General features: G+C 39.0%; 1 protein-coding gene across 3 annotated transcripts in view; it reads left to right on the top strand.

The window, feature by feature from the left end:
• Nucleotides 1-18,517, top strand: part of ush2a (Usher syndrome 2A (autosomal recessive, mild)) — a 193,622-nt gene that overhangs the window by 36,205 nt on the left and 138,900 nt on the right. For all 3 annotated transcript variants that reach the window (XM_081605303.1, XM_081605301.1, XM_081605302.1), the window contains exons 13-27: nucleotides 2,528-2,723; nucleotides 3,215-3,345; nucleotides 3,480-3,687; nucleotides 6,886-7,169; nucleotides 8,716-8,941; nucleotides 9,044-9,181; nucleotides 10,087-10,267; nucleotides 12,915-13,078; nucleotides 13,202-13,360; nucleotides 13,471-13,699; nucleotides 14,084-14,207; nucleotides 14,316-14,463; nucleotides 15,269-15,550; nucleotides 17,160-17,335; nucleotides 17,490-17,637. In XM_081605303.1, coding sequence (XP_081461429.1) covers nucleotides 2,528-2,723; nucleotides 3,215-3,345; nucleotides 3,480-3,687; nucleotides 6,886-7,169; nucleotides 8,716-8,941; nucleotides 9,044-9,181; nucleotides 10,087-10,267; nucleotides 12,915-13,078; nucleotides 13,202-13,360; nucleotides 13,471-13,699; nucleotides 14,084-14,207; nucleotides 14,316-14,463; nucleotides 15,269-15,550; nucleotides 17,160-17,335; nucleotides 17,490-17,637 — 2,794 coding nt within the window. The remainder of the gene's footprint in view (nucleotides 1-2,527; nucleotides 2,724-3,214; nucleotides 3,346-3,479; nucleotides 3,688-6,885; nucleotides 7,170-8,715; nucleotides 8,942-9,043; nucleotides 9,182-10,086; nucleotides 10,268-12,914; nucleotides 13,079-13,201; nucleotides 13,361-13,470; nucleotides 13,700-14,083; nucleotides 14,208-14,315; nucleotides 14,464-15,268; nucleotides 15,551-17,159; nucleotides 17,336-17,489; nucleotides 17,638-18,517) is intronic.

Raw genomic sequence — 18,517 nt, 5'->3', positions numbered from 1 at the left:
TTTCAGCTCACATAGTCACCGTGACTATGAGAACAAGCAGTTGAGGGACAGTGGAGACAGGAGGGGGTGAGGAAGAGGAGAGATGGAAAGATGGGAGAGATGTACAGAATGACTTGTTTTTCTGAAAGAGGTGTGTTAGAAAAAAGGATAAAGGCTAGAAATATGGAAATAGACTTGAATAGGAAAACTATTTTGCTTCTGGACTCTACTATATTTGGCACATTAATCAGTGAGCATATAGGGACAATTCTTTGACTTTAGACGTGAAAAGAAGTATCAGTGACATGTGAAACATATCAGAAAAGAGACCCACAGCCCGGAAAGAGGACATATATGCTAAAGTGCAAAAAAACATGGTGAAACTCACAGACTCTGTTGTTGAAGGTATGCCAGGAGATGGACGTCATCCAAACATTATGTCACATAGAAGAGCAGGAAACATGACAGAGTAAACATGAACATACTGGCAGTTCTGAATTATGTTTGTACTCTTAAGGATGTTGGTCTTTATACATTTCTTTCCGTTTCTGTGTTTTATTTTTTGTCAAGATTTAATCAACTTTGAGTCGTCTGCTTCTTCACACCACAGGTTTTATTTAAACATGTTTTTTTTCTATGATAACGCTCCTGCATTTTTGACCAGTGACAGGTAGCCTCTCCATCATACTATCCTCAAAGCTGAAGGTTTAGAAGCTGGAAAATCGGGCAGCCATAAGGATTTGAAGGCTAAATGACTGGATGAGAGAATCTCCAAACTTGCAGCTGTTGTGTTTGCCAGTCTACAGTGGTCAGTATCTACCAAATGTGGTTCTAGGAATTAACGGCAGTGAAGCAGTGACAGGATCACAGGCAATCAAGACTTATTGATGCACACATGGATGACTACGCTGAAGCTTCACATCATCCTCACTGTGAAGCATGGAGGTGGCAGCATAGTGTTGTGGGGATGCTTATTGGCAGTGGACTCTGCATGGTTTAGAAATGCGGGAGGTAAAATTAATGCAGCGAAATTTAAGTTTTTTTTCCCCCCCATCTACAAGACAACTAAGCCTTCATTGAGTCGATGACCCGAAACATCCACCTAAAATGGCACAGAAATGGTTTGAACAGCATGGCGGATGCTCTGATGTTTTGTTGAATGCATTTTGATGAGTACCGGCATAGCTTCAAACAGGTGATGTAAAAAAAAAAATGTTGTTGATTTTATTTATCTTATTGTTTCACTGCATTTGTTATTGTCTGTTTATCCTCAAAAACGTACAAATACATTTATTTTACTTACGCTCATGTTTTACTCTTGTTGCCTTTTATTTTTTTTACATTAATTCTAAATTTTTCCTACTTCCTTTCCTCCCTCTCTAAATCACAAATTGCACCACCTTCCTCCAGTCACCATCAACCCTCTCCCTCCTCCTTTCACCTCCTGCACACCCCCTCGTCTGTGTGTCATACATAATAGGCCCTGTGCAGGTCTGCATGTGTCACACATGGGAAGAACTCCTGTGTTTTTTAATACATTTTTAATCCTGCCATTTGATGCCCCCCTTGTCCACCATAATTTGTACTGACTGCTGAACAAAATCAAAGGACTTGTACTTGCTGCTGTTTTCTGCTACAAAAAAAATGCATTTCTACATCACTTTTCCTCCCTCCCCTCCACACACACCTTGGTATGTTTATTTTGACATGAAAGTGTGACTGTGTAAAAGCGGTAGCTGCTGCAAAGCCTATCCTCATTAGACGTCAGGTCCCTTTGCTGTTTGCGTGTGTGTGTGTGTGTGTTCATAATAATATGGTGAATAGCTTTGTGTTTTCTACTGAGACGCATTGTGCTTTTTAGATTAAGATTTACAGTGCTCATTGATTTATTTTTTATTATTGTTTTATTTCATTGCTTAACATTTCCCCTGTTTCTTAATACATTCCCCACCCACTAGTTTGTTTATGTAGACCTTGGGGGTGTTCAGAACAAACTCTGAGTCTATGTTCTCAATTTATTTGCTTTAAGAGGGGAACCTGAGTTTCTCTTTGTCATTATTTCTTCAATTTTTATAAAGCAGTGAAATATTTAACAGAATTTGCTAGTTTTTGGTCTTGCTTCTCTCTTTATTAGTAGTTTGAACTCCTCCATCCTTGAGATGACGATATGGTCTGCAGTGTCTTTAAATCCAATAATACAACATTACAGGAATCCACTGTAAAATGTATTGCTGTGAGATGTAATCGTGTTTAAAATGAGATAGCAGTTTTTGTGTTTTTAGATCAGCTCAGTTATTCCTCAAGCAGAAGGTATTTTGCTTCAACAGTGTCTGGATTTTCATCAGTATTAATTTTTAAGACCTAGAAACTCTGACCCCAGCTTATTTGAGTAAGAATAATAATTGTATTTGTTTACTAATTTATTATTTCATGCACTCAATCATTTAACGTGTGTAATGTAACTATTGAGACTTTTGCAATTTGGAAATGGAAAGGTGACGTTGGTTTTCTTTACTTAAACCTTATTTTTTGTTTGTTTGTTTTTCAGTGTGAACATTGTGCACCACTCTACAACGACAAACCCTTCAGGTCAGGTGATCAGCTCCAGCCTATGAACTGCCGACTCTGTCAGTGTTATGGCCACGCCGTCTCTTGTCATTATGACGCCCTGGCTGATGAGCATCCGGACGAGCACTATCGAGGCGGAGGGGGAGTTTGTGACCACTGCATGCACAACACCTCAGGTGCTCTCTTGTAGGCAGAAGTTATTTATAGACTGAAAAAAATGAGCTATAAGCTAATGACTATATAATCTAGTAAATGTGATGCATAATTCATTCAGTTTTATCAGAAGAAACAATCATTTTCAGCCAATCCCTGTTTATATTTGTAGCTATAAAGAACAAAGTGTGGGTGCATCATATAACTAGCAACACTTCTCTGATAGATATGTGGTTTATTTACATTAGCATTTGCCAAAAGGAAAATTACTAATTAAAATAAAGTCTTTACACATAAAAACAGTAAATAATATGAATTTCCATGCTTGTATCTGCAAGTTGCCAAGAATAACTTTCCTCCCTTTCTTGACCCCCACCAGTTTATAGGCTGTAATAGTTGTGTGTTGCACTAGCCATCTGCTGTTTGAATACAGCTTAATCTTTAACCTTCCACATCTTGTTCAGGAGGTCTGTTAACTTTTCTACTTTATACACTTTGTCCCTCTTCAAATTAGGAAAGAACTGTGAGCGCTGTGTAGGTGGATTCTTCAGGCTGCAGGACTCTGATCCAACCTCCGCTCATGTGTGCCAGTCCTGCGACTGCGATGCTGCCGGAACCATCGAAGGTGACACTGAGTGTGCCCAGGTAAACACTGACACATGCTGAACTTCAAAGTAATGTTATGGCAACTTGTTGATTTGGGAGATTTTAAAACTGAACGACTGACCACATTTTCTTCTTCATATCTCTGTGTCTTTCACGGTGTGTCTCATGTAAAGATTGGAGGACAGTGTAACTGCAAGGCTGCAGTAACAGGCCGTCAGTGCTCTCACTGTTTGCCTGGTTGGTTTGGTCTCAATGCCACAAATCCAACCGGCTGCACATCCTGCAACTGTAGTGACCAAGGCACCATGACCACCTCAACAGGAGCAGTTTCCATCTGCAACCAGCACACAGGGCAGTGTCTGTGTAAACCCCATGTCACAGGTAAATGTTTGAAAAATTCTGCAAAACAAATCCTGTGTTTGTGTATCAAAGAAGACTCAACACAGATGAAGAGGGCTTCAGACCCACAATGCAGGTTTGGAGTCAGTCATTTTAGGAGTCTGAGTTGAAATAAATAAAATGCAATTGTGAAGGTCAAAGACAATAAACTTTTTGTATTATACCACTTTGCTTTTCTAAAAATTCTACCTTATGCTAACAAACGTATGCTAATAAAAGGGAACCGTTCACCTTTTTTGGGGTGAGAACCGTGGCCTCGGACTTAATGGAGCCGACTCTCATCCCAGCTTCTCACTCAGCTGTGATCAGCTGCAGTGGATTATGAGGGGGATGAACTGAAGAAACCTTCAGACCTACATCCTTTGTGAAAACAGAAGTTGAGACCTCGAAGTTCTTGAATAAGACCACCTACAGTGCTCCACTACTCCTTGAGATCCAATCCATGAGCACCACAAACGGGATAGGTGACGAAGTTTTAAACGATTTCAAATCTTCATTTGATTTCAGCATGCACTGGAAACAAGATGGACTTGTTTCCAGCACAGCTCTTGTTTTTAAAAGTCACTCAGCCATGATTCAATATGCAAGCTGCATTTTTCAAAATAAAATCTTTGTAAATAATGTACTAGTTTTCTTCCACTTCAGTTATTGACTACGTTGAATCGTTCCATCTCGTACAATTTGCCTATAAAACACAAAATGACTACATGAAAGTTTGTCTATGTAATACGACACAAAGCCAACTGACTTATCAATGCATTTCCTTAATAAATTTGAACAGTAGCATTTTTATTGCCCAATGGGGTTTGATGCTGGCCACAAAGCAATAGTAAATTTCCTTTCTACTCTCTTTAATTGTCCAACAAGTTTGCCCTAATTAATCCATATGGGTTTCATTGAAGTGCTCACAAGCAAAAATCTGTACACTGGGTGCACATTATAAAAGAAGCATGAGTATACACACACTGAACACACACACATCCCTAAGTGCCGTGGAAGCCCAAATAAACAAGCTTTTCTGTTAGTGGTGCTTCTAGCCGTTGTGCCGCTATTCTTGATAAATGGTTTCACTCCTATCCCCTGTGTGTCTTTGAAGACCAGGCTTGTATGAAATGCAAAACTGGCCAGCAGCTCTTCTCAACTCACCGCATCATGCTTATTGCTAAGCCTTGCTACCAAGGGCCCATGTTGTGCACGTGAGTGTGTGCATGTGCAGCATTGGTGTGTTTTTGTAAGAGATGGATGTGACCATGTGTTGAAGTTCATTTATTTCTCCCTAACCCTTTGTTGTATGTTATGGGAGTGTTTGTACACAAAAATGTCTGCGTGTTTGTCTCAGTACATGCACATGTATGTGCGCGTATGCCATCAAGGACTTAGCTGGTGTTTAATTCTCTAATTCAGTGCCAAGTTGATTAAAACAAACTGCAGCAGCTTCTTGTATTTCTTCACACTTCTTCTTACAAGACCCATTTTTTTCTGTCCTTGTTTGTTTGGTTGCTCCCACAGGTATTTTTCAGAAATGAGATTTGATTATGGCAATTTATTACCGCCAAGCTGATACTTTGTGTAGAGCAATGGCAGGCTCGCTTCTGAAGGATGGGATTGAAATGTGTGCACACAGACGCAGATACACACATGCAGAAAACTGTACGCTCATAACAAGGTGCCAGAGTGCAGTGTGTTCATAATAGTGTTTGAAATGGTGATGCATGAGCCTGTTAACCAGCTGGCTCCTGATAAAAAGCTTGGCCATGTTACTGAAACACACATACGCAAACACGCACACACACACACACACACACACATTCACAGGGGCATCTTGAGGCAAAACGCATAGGTTTTGTTCTGATCTAATATCAGTAAAATAAACGGTAATAATTTCTCCTAAATTATTACCGTTTATTTTTTGTTGACCATTCGTCCTTTTGGTTATTACCTCAAGAGTTTATTTCAATATATAAAGTCAATTTTCTAAAAAAGCAGATCGGCAGGTTATATATTTTTTTACTACTTAAAAATAAAATAAATTGTAATGAAAATGCTGGTAATAGTTTAATAATTGTGTCTAGTTAACGAGTTCCACTCATTGGGCTTTGATTTGATTTTTAATCACTAAAAGTATCATTGCGTTATTAAGTCTCAGTCTACTTATCACATAATAAACTATGCTGAGCGTTTGGATGTCACAAAACACATTCAGTAAATATATCTTTACTGAACTATTAATTATGACCCATGAAGAAAAAAAAAACATCCAAATCTATAAAATCATCAAAGTGGACAGGTCAGGAGAAACACAAGTGTTGGACATGTGCGCTAACACAGACGTACCGGTATGTTTCCATTAATCTCTGTGTGCACCCACACATCCATAGCCACCCACATATGAACACGTGCTCCCTCATAAACGACTGCGGTGACTGCATTGCCCCCAGGCATCCATTTAGGGACAGATTGCCTGTCATAGAATACGTATGGCATATTCAAATAAGCCCTGCACACACTCGCGCTGCATATCATAGTTTAACTGGCCTTAAAGCTTCACACTGCTTTCGCGGCTATCAAACCTCTTTTGGCATAAAATTGATTTTTACTGCTGTTTGATGATTAAATATAAATAAGAGAAGCACAGAGAGTTAAGGAATAATACGAGTTCATTTCTTAATTAATTGCCCGTACTAATGAAAAGAACATTTTCTTTAACGTAAAATAGTTTCTGTTCTTACGCTTTAAAACAGGATGAGGTTATTAAGTGTTTGGGAGGTGAAGCTAATGCATGTTTTAGTATTGGTATTGAAATAACTTTTTTTTTATATCTCATTATTGTACCTCCTTTTCCCCTTTTTTCTTCCTCTATTCTTTTCTTGTACAAGCGTTTAAATTATTTATTTATTTATTTATTGCTCGGTAAAATTAAGTGTTTTGGCCTGAGGTGAGTGATCCATCATGAGCAGAGGGCCTGGCCCTAATGATGGCAGTTTTATTCACTCACCCACCATTTCTCTTGCTCTCTGAATCGCACGCACACACTCGCACACACACACCTGCACAAAGAGAGGGGCTCTTCAATAATCGGTAAATGAACAAAAACAGAAGCTTGTATTTTTATTCTTCCTGAAGCTCACTTCTTTTTCTTTTTCTTTTTCTCCTTCTTCTTTTTCTTCTTCTCATATCCAGGTCTGTCATGTGACCGCTGTGAGTTTGGATACTGGAACCTTTCCCACCCAGATGGCTGCATCCCATGTGACTGTGACCCCTTGGGTTCCCTCAGTTCGTTTTGTGAGCCCAGTGGGGGGCAGTGCGAGTGTAAGCCTGGGGTGGGAGGCCAACGATGTGACTCATGCGGCCGGGGCCTGTATGGCTTACGACTGGAGGGATCCTGCGCCCCCTGCAACTGCTCACGTAACGGGACGGTGCCTGGGAGGAACTGTGATCCGCACACGGGCCAGTGTGTGTGTAAGGTATGTACGGATGGATCACAGTACATTAGAATAAAAATGAAAAAAATATATTTATTGTTGCAAGTTTAAAATGTCAAGACTTATTACAATATATCTGATCCATCCAGAGGCATGTGTCTCAAATGTTTATTCTTTACTCCTATTGAAAGTTACGAGGAATACCATTTCATAAAACTACCTAAGATCAATAAAAAAATTATTATGCCAGCTGACTCAAAGTATGCAGTACAGAATGACATGAAAACTCACCAGCCTCTGGTTCTGCTGATATTGATACCACTGTCATTCAACATTGGTGCTTCAGGCACATTAAGCTGGTGCAACAGTAGAATATTAGCATCTCCATAAAGCTCAACAGCAGAGAAGCAAGAAGTGCTGCAATATTTCTCTGCAAAAGGCTCCACTTAACCTCCATGGACCAACCTCAGCAGAAGACAAGGCTCCTCAAATCATCACTGTTGCAAACTTCACATTGAACCTCGGGCAGCTTGGATTTCATGCCTCTCTGCTCGTCCTCTGGTCTCTGGGACACTGATTTAAAAATTCAACAAAAAAATGCAACTGCGAACCACTAAACAACAGTCCGTTTATCACAACACAGTGTCCTGAATGTGGCAGCTCTTGAAGCACTGGTCTCTGCCACAGCCCTGACCTCGTGACTTTCCATTTTAAGTGAGATTTGCTCTGGAATCTTTCTGGGCTGAACGTAAATCCGCTGCTTTTCTTATTTTTTGCACCATGTTTTATTTCTTCCACCCAGTGTTCACTTGATGTCCTTGGAAAGAGCACTATGTAAACCTCATTTTGGAGGCCAGACAAGTCTCATGTCAGCAGGTTTCTTAATCGTTGTGTAACATCGTAACATAACTTTGTGTCTTTAAAATCCCTGTTGTGTTTTGATCTTGTGGTCAAATTTTTGGAGAAACAGAATCTTTGGGTTCCATCAGCTATAAAATTGAAAATTTTCAGAAAAATATTGAAATATATCAGTCTGTGTAATGAATCTCTGTAACGAATGAGTTTCTCGTTTCAAATTGAATCACAAAAAAAAGAGAAAACTTTGAGGATATTCTAACCTGATGAGGTGCACCTATCTTTTTTTATATACCTGTATTCTTATCGCGCGCTTTTATGTCACACACTGACAGCCTTAAATAATGTATCACACAAATAACATGACTCTACACTCCTTGAAAGGACGGTCTTCACCTGCGAATGGCACTTGCTTGGGAACAAATAGTTTCATCTGTTTTCAAAGAGATTATCTTTATTTCCAATGACTTCTTGGGATTAGATTCTAATCAGTCATACTACATGAAAAGCTGCATGTGTAAGATTCATTGTCTAAGATTTACAAAAAACAAGGACAAGGATTTTTATACACAACTCTGGCTAAACGTAAGTTTAAAACTGTGACAAGAAATTTGAAGCAATAAATCAGAGTAAAGGGAAGCTAATACACCAAAATGCATTAAACTTCCACATTTATGATCAGTATTATTTGATCTTCGTGTCATCTTTTTTTCCCCCAACATTGCTTTTCCAGGAACATGTAGAGGGCCATCATTGTGATTCATGCCGTCATGGTTACCACACCCTGGAGCAGCGCAACAGCCTGGGCTGCCTGCCGTGTGTGTGTGACAGTCGTGGAACCGTGCCAGAGGGTGTGTGTGATAGGAGGACCGGACAATGCCCCTGCAAGGAAGGAGTAGAGGGTGCCCACTGTACCAGCTGCGTCCAAAACTACTATAACAGAAGTTTAGACCTTGAGAGTAAGAAAATGATTCTGTCCGACCTTTATCAGTCAAAATGTTTTAGTAGTTCTGGTTGGTCTTTACCAGTCAAATAACACGGCTTGTTTTTATCTTTGTCAGAAGGTTTGTCTCAGGGCTGTGTGCCATGTATCTGTGACCCCAGGGGAACAGTGACAGGGTCAACCTGTGACAGCGCCACGGGGCAATGTGTGTGTATCCCATCACGACATGGAAAGGACTGCAGTAGCTGCCGACCTGGTGAGTTAAAATAACTGACAGGTGATAAATGAGTTAACAAAACGAAGAAAAGACATAACTCCTAACAGGTTAAGGTTTTGTTATGAAAGTGTTATGAAAGTTCTGCGTCAGAAATTAAGAACAAAAAACGTTCCAGGTGTTGGGTTTCCGTTTGATATGTGTGTGTGGATATAGGCATTTTCACATTTTGTGCATTTTTTGTTTTGCCTTTTGAATGTCAGTTTTTTTTGTAAGATTTTTATGAGCACAGCTACTTTTGTCCATCTGATTGGTTTTGAATGATAAAAGCAGCAACACGTTTGTGATGGTGGACGTTTTGAGACAATTTTTAAAGATATTCACATTGAATGCAGTCAGTGTTGTATATTTATATTTATATTTTGATTATGTTCTCTCATAATGTGTTCACTTCCATATATTTGAACAGTAATACTTAAATAGTTCTGTTGTTGCAGTGCCAGCTTATGGTCCACATTTAATAGGTAACACCTGCCTAAGTGGCTAACAGAATATTTAATGTATTTATCAGCTCACAGGCATTGAGAAAAATTATCTCTATTGATTTATGCTTTGAAATGTGGAGTGCCTAATGTAACCTCAGACACTTTTATTGGTTCTGTGTTAAATTTTATTACAGATAAATGGCAAACAACACATTTTATTAACTATGACTAAAAGCATAAATGGTTGCTTCAAATTGTATTAAGCTGCATTCAGAATCATTTACCCTTGCATTATTGTAAGACTTGTGCTGCGTGATAACGTGTGTGTGTATATATATATATATATATATATATAAACAATTTGCATTCATTCATCAAAAATACTGTACTGCATGTTTGGTTGCAAACATGAAGTGCATCAATTTAATTTTATTATTATTTTTTTCATTTATTTCTGTCCAGGTTTCTACCTCGCTCCAGATCACGGTGTGTGTTTGGAGTGTGACTGCCATCCTATGGGAGCAATGCAGCTTAGTTGTGAGAGCCAGAATGGACAGTGTGTCTGCGCTCATCGCTCAGTGGGAGGAAGACGCTGTGACCAATGTCGTGAGATGTTCTTTGGGTTTAATCCTGGTCTGGGAAGGTAGGTTTAACACAATCCCTCTCACACATTTTTGCCTTCACTGGTGGCCTTTATTTAGTAGTAGTTGAATAAAAGCTACTTTAGTTTGGTGAATCTGCTCCATCACTGAGCTACCTGATGTCCCATCAGTTGTATATCTTAGAAAGTTTCCCCCCTTCCCAATTATTTTTTTTCTGCATTAAAGAAACTCATGGATTTATGCAGCTATTCATAGAGTGCCTCCAGGTGCAGTCCCTATAAGGAGAGTTTGCAGAAAGGTGAGCAGATAGATGACTTACATGAGTTAAGAACTGCTTTGACCTTTGCTGCTCATGTTGCTACCTGCAGGCCATCTCACATGCTCACACAGCTTAAAACACTCATCCACAAATAACTGTTCACTTTAGACACAGTATTAAACTGATCCACACACACACACTCAACAAGGTGTCATAGTAGATGGATTGACCACAAACTGTTTGACCAGTTGTCCACTCTGTGTGTGTACATTGGTATATTGATGCGTATTTTAGCTGACCTTGTCTGATAGCTTTAGTTTCTGGTGTGGCTTAATTAGAGATGACATCAGGCTGTGGCTGAGCTCTCTCAGCTGTGAAGAAGGATGGAGATGGTTTAGAATAAGACATGCATCAGATTTAATTAACGATGTTTTTTTTTTTACCTGGAAAACCATTTTTCTACTACAAAAGAATACTTAATTTAATGAAACATTTCACCACTTCAGCTTTGTGCATTATTATGCACAACTTTTTGCTAACCCCTGTAAGTTTGAGTGTTTATACTTTTGCAAGACAGTTTGTTTAAAATTCTGTATAAACAAGATTATAAGATGTTTAAAAGAATTATAACATATTATTCTTCCTAGAATTATGACTAAGGTCATTCTTTGCCAAAGCTGTTTTTTTTCTGTTATCTCATCTTTTGGAAGTAAAGAGGTAGTGATGTTTTTTGCAAAAAAAAAAAAAGACTTAGGCCATTACTACTACTAGGAATGTGAAAATATTCAATTTATTCTATATATGCCCTAAATTTCATGTTGAAATGTGATTTAATGTGCATTAATGGTTCTCCCTAATGGCATGAAAAAACATAAAAACACAAACACTCCACTTTTAGGCTCATTGATAAAAGGAAGGCTGGGTGCAATGTTGGTGTTTCTCCTTGGGAAAGGGAGTGAAGGTCGAGTCACTGTGGCACTTTCTGTATCAGCGTGTGTATCCGTGTCGGTGCACCAGTTGGCAGGACAAATTTGCGCCTCTTTACGAGGCTGTGGCTTTTCACACAGCAATAAAGAAGGTGCATTGGTGTGTGCGTGTGCGTGGGTGTGTGTGTGTGTGTGTGTGTGAAGGAGGGAGGGAGAGAGAGAGACGTACAGTATGCAGCGAATAAAAACACACATCAATAATGTTTGTGTGTAGGTGACAGTAGCATGGTTTATACCGATTCAGTTTGCCAGACTGGTGTGCTAAATGTTCTCCAACACACACACTGTGCCACATGTTTGCGTGTGTCTGTAAAGGTGTAAGGTGGGTGGCCGTATGCTCACCCACTGTCCTGGCCCTGCGGGGGTAACACCAAACCAGTGACCTAGACTCAGACACCGTCAGACAAATACATGCAGTCCCACAAATGGACATACACTTAGACGACTGATGGGGTTTGAAGTTAATATCACAGCTATGGGGTGGGATAGATGGTGGTTAGGGTTTCCCTCACAGTGTTAAGGAGATGACCCGGCACTTCTCACTCTCAAGCACACACACACAGTAATCTTTAAACATTTACACATTCTTGAAGACACATTTAATAATGTATTTACTTTTTAGTTTTTGGCTCCAGGACTCTTCCACACTACTCCCACAGCGTCTATAGAGGGGTTGTTTTAGAACCCTGCAGTAACTAATCTTGAGTCCTACAAACATCACACAATGTTATGATTCCTCAGTCAAAATTGTAATTCAGTTTAGGCTACTTATTTAACACCAAAAGTAAAGTATCTTAAGAGAAAATATACTTTAAAGTCCCAGACTGAGAGACCATTTAGAGTTTCAGAAAACATTTGCAGGTGTTTTGAGTTTATTAGCTGATTAGGATATGACACCATGAGTTTCCTGGATTTAATTTTTTCACCATATTCTAATATTCTGAGACTCTAACTTTTGGCTTTTCATTATCGTCAAGCCTTAATCGTCAACGTTATCATAAATAAAGCAAGCACTGATGACAATGGAAGGGAACAGCACAACAGTTATGTGCTGTTCATATAATTGTAAACACACTTGATTGATTTGGATGTTGTAAAATAAATTTTTGCACAATTCCCATTCTATTGTTGTGCATGAATGAGGTTGTTTGGATGTGCGGAAAAGCTGCACTTTTTCTATGGATTTGGGTGTGGAGTGTTTTTGGAGGAAAAAAGTAATTTGTGTGAGCAACGTGGAATGTCAAAGACAACTTAGATGGTTTTAAGTTTTTGTTCACTAAGAAACCTTCCTTAACCTCCTAAAAGTCTGAGAAGAGTTCACTCAGGCAGAAGGAACTACGTTATCTTCAACAGAACGCTCTATGAGCCATTAAAGTTCACTCATTCCCTATTGAATGGGAGATATTTCCTCATACTATTGCTTCCCATTTTTTTCATAAATAGATGCCAGCCTTGTACATGTGATCCAGAGGGCAGTGTCAATAGTTCATGTGATCCAGACACAGGAGTGTGTGTGTGTAAGCTGCTGGTAACTGGAGACAAGTGTGATTCTTGCCAGCCTGGAGCAAGTCATTTTGATCCTGAGAACCCTTTTGGATGCAGCAAATGTGGGTATCATCAGACTTTACTTTGATTAATACAGTTCACTGGTTTTTGGAATTAATAAAATGATTCAAATCCTGCTTGTTTCTCTGGTTCCTTCTAATTTTTGTTTTGTTTTTTTTGTTCAGCTCCTTCACAGCAGCCTGCACCAATTGGCTCAGTTCTTAGTTACTCATCAATCCATCTTTCCTGGCATCCACCTGATTCCCCAAATTCACATAGACTCAACTACACCCTCATGAGGGATGGACAGTCACTTCATACCATCCAGAGTCATTTTCCTTTCAGTATGTACCAACACAGCTTTTCAAAGGTTTTGTTTTCCCTGATTTTATTTTCATGACATGAATCCTGCTGTATTGTGCATTCTGACTTGATTTCATTTTCTTTGGTTAAGGCCTTGAATCCTTTGTGGACGTTGGTTTGTTACCCTTTACCAACTACTCCTATTGGCTCATAACAGCGAATGTAGCTGGTGAGACGACAAGTGCTTCAGCCTCGTACCAGACTTTAGGGGCTGCACCTTCTGGAGAAGAGCTTCATTTAAACCTCCTTGGACGACCAGGCCCAACCAGTGCAAGCTTTAACTGGAGCATACCAAGAAATGATACAGGCCCAGTCGAAAGGTAATGACTGAGTATTTAAAGAAAGAGCACTTTAAATGGATGCTTCACAGCTTGTTATAGTCTGTGTAATGTTTTGGACTTAAAGTTCAAATGACATTTGAAGGATTAGGATAGATTTTGAAATTTTGTAGTGAACAGAGGTGCGGAGTAACTGGCAAAAGGAAATGAGGCAAGTGAGACTGGAAAAATATCGAACAAAAATGTGCTCATATTGTAAAGTAACTGTCTACATGTTTACTTGGTGTCTGTGCAGCTTAAATATTCTCATATATTCTCAGCTGCCCATTTGGCCACCATTGCACTTGAATTTAACAGAATGCCACCATATAATAATAAAACTAAATGCAAAACTTGATTATATCATCTTTAATTGTGTTTTTTTAGGTTTGTGCTATCATCAGTGGAGTCATCTGATAAAGCAGAGCCGGTTATTCACTACATAGGTTTATCTACAGAGGCTGTAGCAAGAAATTTAAAGGCCTTCACACAGTACTCTGCAACACTGGAGGTAGACATGCCCAGGAACCATGTGCAATATTTTTACCTATTTAAATCTGGCCATAACTTGAGCATTGTTTCTACTAAAATTAAAATAAGGTTTTGTTCTAATCTCCAGGCCTGCTCTTCTGGGGGCTGCACCTCTAGCCCTCCACTGTATTTTCTGACAGCCACTGCACCACCACAAAACCAGTCTGCTCCCAGCATCACTGCTACTGGACCTCATACACTGCATGCTTCTTGGGCTCCTCCAAGTCAGCCCAATGGTATACTTCCATGTCTTTCTGTGCTTACTTTGTATTGAGTTCCTTTATTTTTTTCTACAGAATACAGACCAACCCCAAACATTGTCTATCACTGTGAACAACTGGGAGAAAAAAAAGAAAAAAAGACAGACCTGTGTAATTTCAGGAAACACAAACAATTATCCAGTAATAGGGATGTTTGCATTCTTTGTTCACACTGAATAGGAACAACACAAACACATAAACACCCACACACTCTCAACACACACACTGAACTGAGAGTGTCTTTGGTAAATCCAGAGAGCTTTGTAGTAGCTCTAAGGCTCAGTGTCAAACAAAGCTGTAAAACCTGAGTTTCTCCCTGTTTTCATCTCTTGTCTTTTTGCTCTTATTGATCATATCCCTCACAACTGCACCCTGAACTCACATTAGTTGTTTTTATTGTTGCACCTTTTTCTATTATTGGTTTAAAAACAAGTCGTCTCTCTTTTATTTCTCTGAGCCGAACTCAGTACTATTGTCTTTGGCAGCCTTGAAGTTTTACTGGTTAAGATGGTGTGGATGGAGAAGAATAAAAGTATATATCTTTTTATCATCCAAGAATCTTAAGTATCTTCAAAAACTAGTGGATGGTGCTGGACAGGAAGGGTCTCTGGTTAGCAGTCAGTTTTGTAATGAAATATCCTCTGACTGAAGATTGTTCCGGTGTGATCGTCTTGTGACTGTCCAGGCAGCGTAGAAAGTAGGATCTTAATATTTGGAAGCATGGCATCATTATTACTAATGTTTAATATACTGATTTGATTTTCCTTTATTCCTGGCACAGGTATTATCACCAAGTATGAGCTCTTTCTCCGTGGACCCCTGGAGTCAAAGAACGTCTCAGCATTTACCTCCGAGACAAGAGTTTTCTCCAGCTCTGGTTGGCTGGATCCAAGCGTCCTCCCAGAACAAAATCCAACCAAAAAGACTATGTTGCCCCCTCCTGAAAGTAGTACCATTATAGAGGGTCTGCAGGCATTTTCAGCCTATCAACTAAGAGTTGTAAGCATCAACAGTGCTGGAAATGTCACATCAAAATGGACCACAGCACACACCTTGGAGGGAGGTTCGTATCCACTGCTGTAACTTTCTAATATTGGAGCTCAATGGGCTCGCTTTCTCTGTGTAGATATAAGAGAGCAATACGTAAAGTAGACATGAAACATAGTTATTGATTTGCATGTAGTATACAGAATGGGTGGAAGGCAAATACATTAACAGTTCTTTTTTCATTTGTTGTTTAGAAACCACATTTTATAAATGGTGTTTAAAAAACCTCCTCATTACAATTGCTAAGAGTTTCTTTACCTCAGCAGGTAAAACTACCAGCTAAGTGTTAGCTCAGTACTGATCTGAGTAATATTTTGGCATCAAGTGTGACCTTGTGATGATAGATGACTATGTATAGACTCTACAAGTTGGAAATATGTCCACGCAGAAGTTTCTCTCTTGACAGAAGAAGGTCATGAACACTCGCTGATTTGTGAGAAAGCACAGTATGAGAAAATATTCCTGGACCAGATAAAAAATAAATTCTCCAATGTGAGCTTCTTCTTTACACCACCTTAATGTAAGAACTCAGAAAGAAGTCAGACCATGACAAATGTCCACTAGATATGCATCAGTAGGTGTAAACTATGGATAAGTCATCTGCTTACAGAATGAAATAAGATAATAGTTAAGAAATTCAGCAAAAAGACACAAAAAAAGGAAAGAAGGGTAACTGTCAGATTGATTGAAAAAAATGGAAAAGGAAATAAAAAGTGCATGTGGGGGAGGGGGAACTCATTAAGGTATTTGAATTTCAAAGAGATGATATGGCTCATTAGGACTAAATGATTGCCTCCAACATCACTCTCAGCTGTGTGTCTGGATAACAAGCATATGATAACACGATTTCAGATGTGAAATGTGTGCCAGGGTTTTAGCACATACATACGCAGGGTGGATGGCAGAGATATGACAGTGGTTATGTTGACCATAAATCACATTTCATAGCATATTTCACAGTTTGATGCCATCAATGGTGAAATAAAGAATTTCCCTCTCTAATCTGTCGTGTAATTGTGGTTATCACAGCCATAGAATTGCACAACACTCAAAACCACTGAGTTCACAATGATTTGTCCATGTTATCTTTGCTAGAAAGTTCTCATGTTGTATGTATAATGAAATTACTGAATTCTCAGTTTAAAAAAACATAATGTGATGTCCTATTTAAACTATAAAATATTAACAGAACTGCTCTGGATAAACTTAAGAGCCCTCTGCACTGATCCCCATTGAAAACCTCCTGGTTATTCCCCCAAATATTGATTTCTGAACTCTTCCTGAGTTAAAACATTAGTATTGTTTCTAAATGAATATGAACTTGTTTTCTTTGCATTATATGAGGTCGTTATTTTGGACCATTTCTCTTTTTCTGCAAATAAATACTACAGTTTTGCTTGGATTTTCAGAATCATGTTGTCAGTAGTTCATAGAATGTTAATTTTACTCAAACAAATAATTATAAAACGTATAATCAGAGAAACTGATACTTTTAAGTGATCTCTTAATTTTTTCCAGAGCTAAGATAGAGAATATGAGATGTTTGGTTTCTGTGTTTTTCTTCCCTACTTGTCCTGCTACTTTGCTGTAACTTATGGTTGAAATGTTATTGTGTCCATTTTCAGCCCCAGAGTTTGTGGCTCCTCCAGATGTGTCTGCACTGTCATCCTCTACCCTCAGGGTAACGTGGAATACTACTGAGGGCTACGGCATCATTGCTAGGGGACGAGTCACAGAGTACAGAGTCAGCTTAGTAACTGAGCAAACCACCAACCCCTATGCTCCTCCAGTCGTAAGTCAGGTGAGCTCTTCAATGAAAACTATTAGATATGATGGTTTACACACACCTTTTTTAGTCCAAATATTAAAAAAATATATAAATTTTTTTGAATGGTTATTCTTTTAACTGTCATTATGTATGAACTTTTGATTCTAAATATTTATCTTGTTTTCAGGTTTTGCATAGGATGGAAGCATCATCACGGCCTGTTCACATATTAGAAGGACTGAAGCCGTACCACACTTACAACTTCACAGTCACACTGTGCGCAAGAATGGGCTGCATAACGAGTCTGCCAAGCACGGGGCGGACCTTACCAGCAGGTACAACAAGACGCCTTGACACAAGCTCAGTTGTATTTTCTGATGCATATTTAAGGGTTCATGCCTTCCTAAAGGAAAAGATGGGCCTTTAAAGGGGGCTATTATGTAAAATAAACTTTTTTGAGCTTTATTTCATGTTATAATGTGACTTCCTCATAAAAAAAAACATAACTGGAATTCTGCTTTGATTCTTTCATTTATGTTTGATGAATCTCCTGTGGCAGCCATTTGGGGGTGCCTAAACGCTTGTTCTCACAAAGTGCTGCATATTTCCTCAAAACTCTTCCATGGAGCTGCAGTCTCCAGTTGGTTCTGCCTCACAGAGCTAACCTCCCCCACTCAGCTCCTCCAGACTAGCAGCAGCAGCAGCAATTAGAAAACACCTGCTGAGTTTTTAGCGCAAACTATTTCTCAGTCCAACTCTTCTAATAGTTAACGGCATCATGAGAAACATTGTTGTGAAGATGTTGTGAAGGTGTAGAGCTGGAAAGAATAGGAGCCTCTTAAAGAGACAGAGGTCCAATTTCAAGGCATCAAATTACAAAGTCAAAGTTATTTTAAATTAGTAATAGGCTACTTTAAAAATATGATTTCTACATATTTATTAATACTGTCACTATTTTGTGACAGTATAATATGAAACAGATAATCTGTAAAAAGATCAAACTTCTCCACCTCCTCACACTTCAGATTGGACTAAAGCAACCAATCCGCCAGCCGACTTCAAATTGATATCTCCTTTCACAGAGTTTTATTAGATCAGTTGATATTTTTGACTGAATCTACAGCTAACTCAGTTTTTAAACATTCAGTATTGTCAGATGTGTTTAGTGAATCCGATATCCAACAGTATGTAATTCTTGTTTGCCGTCATTAGCGA

Source organism: Poecilia reticulata, chromosome 3 (assembly GCF_904066995.2).
Source record: "Poecilia reticulata chromosome 3, P_reticulata-male-v2, whole genome shotgun sequence".
Lineage (NCBI taxonomy): Eukaryota > Metazoa > Chordata > Actinopteri > Cyprinodontiformes > Poeciliidae > Poecilia > Poecilia reticulata.
The sequence above is the reverse complement of the archived record's forward strand: the minus strand, read 5'-3'. Positions and strand labels throughout refer to the sequence as shown.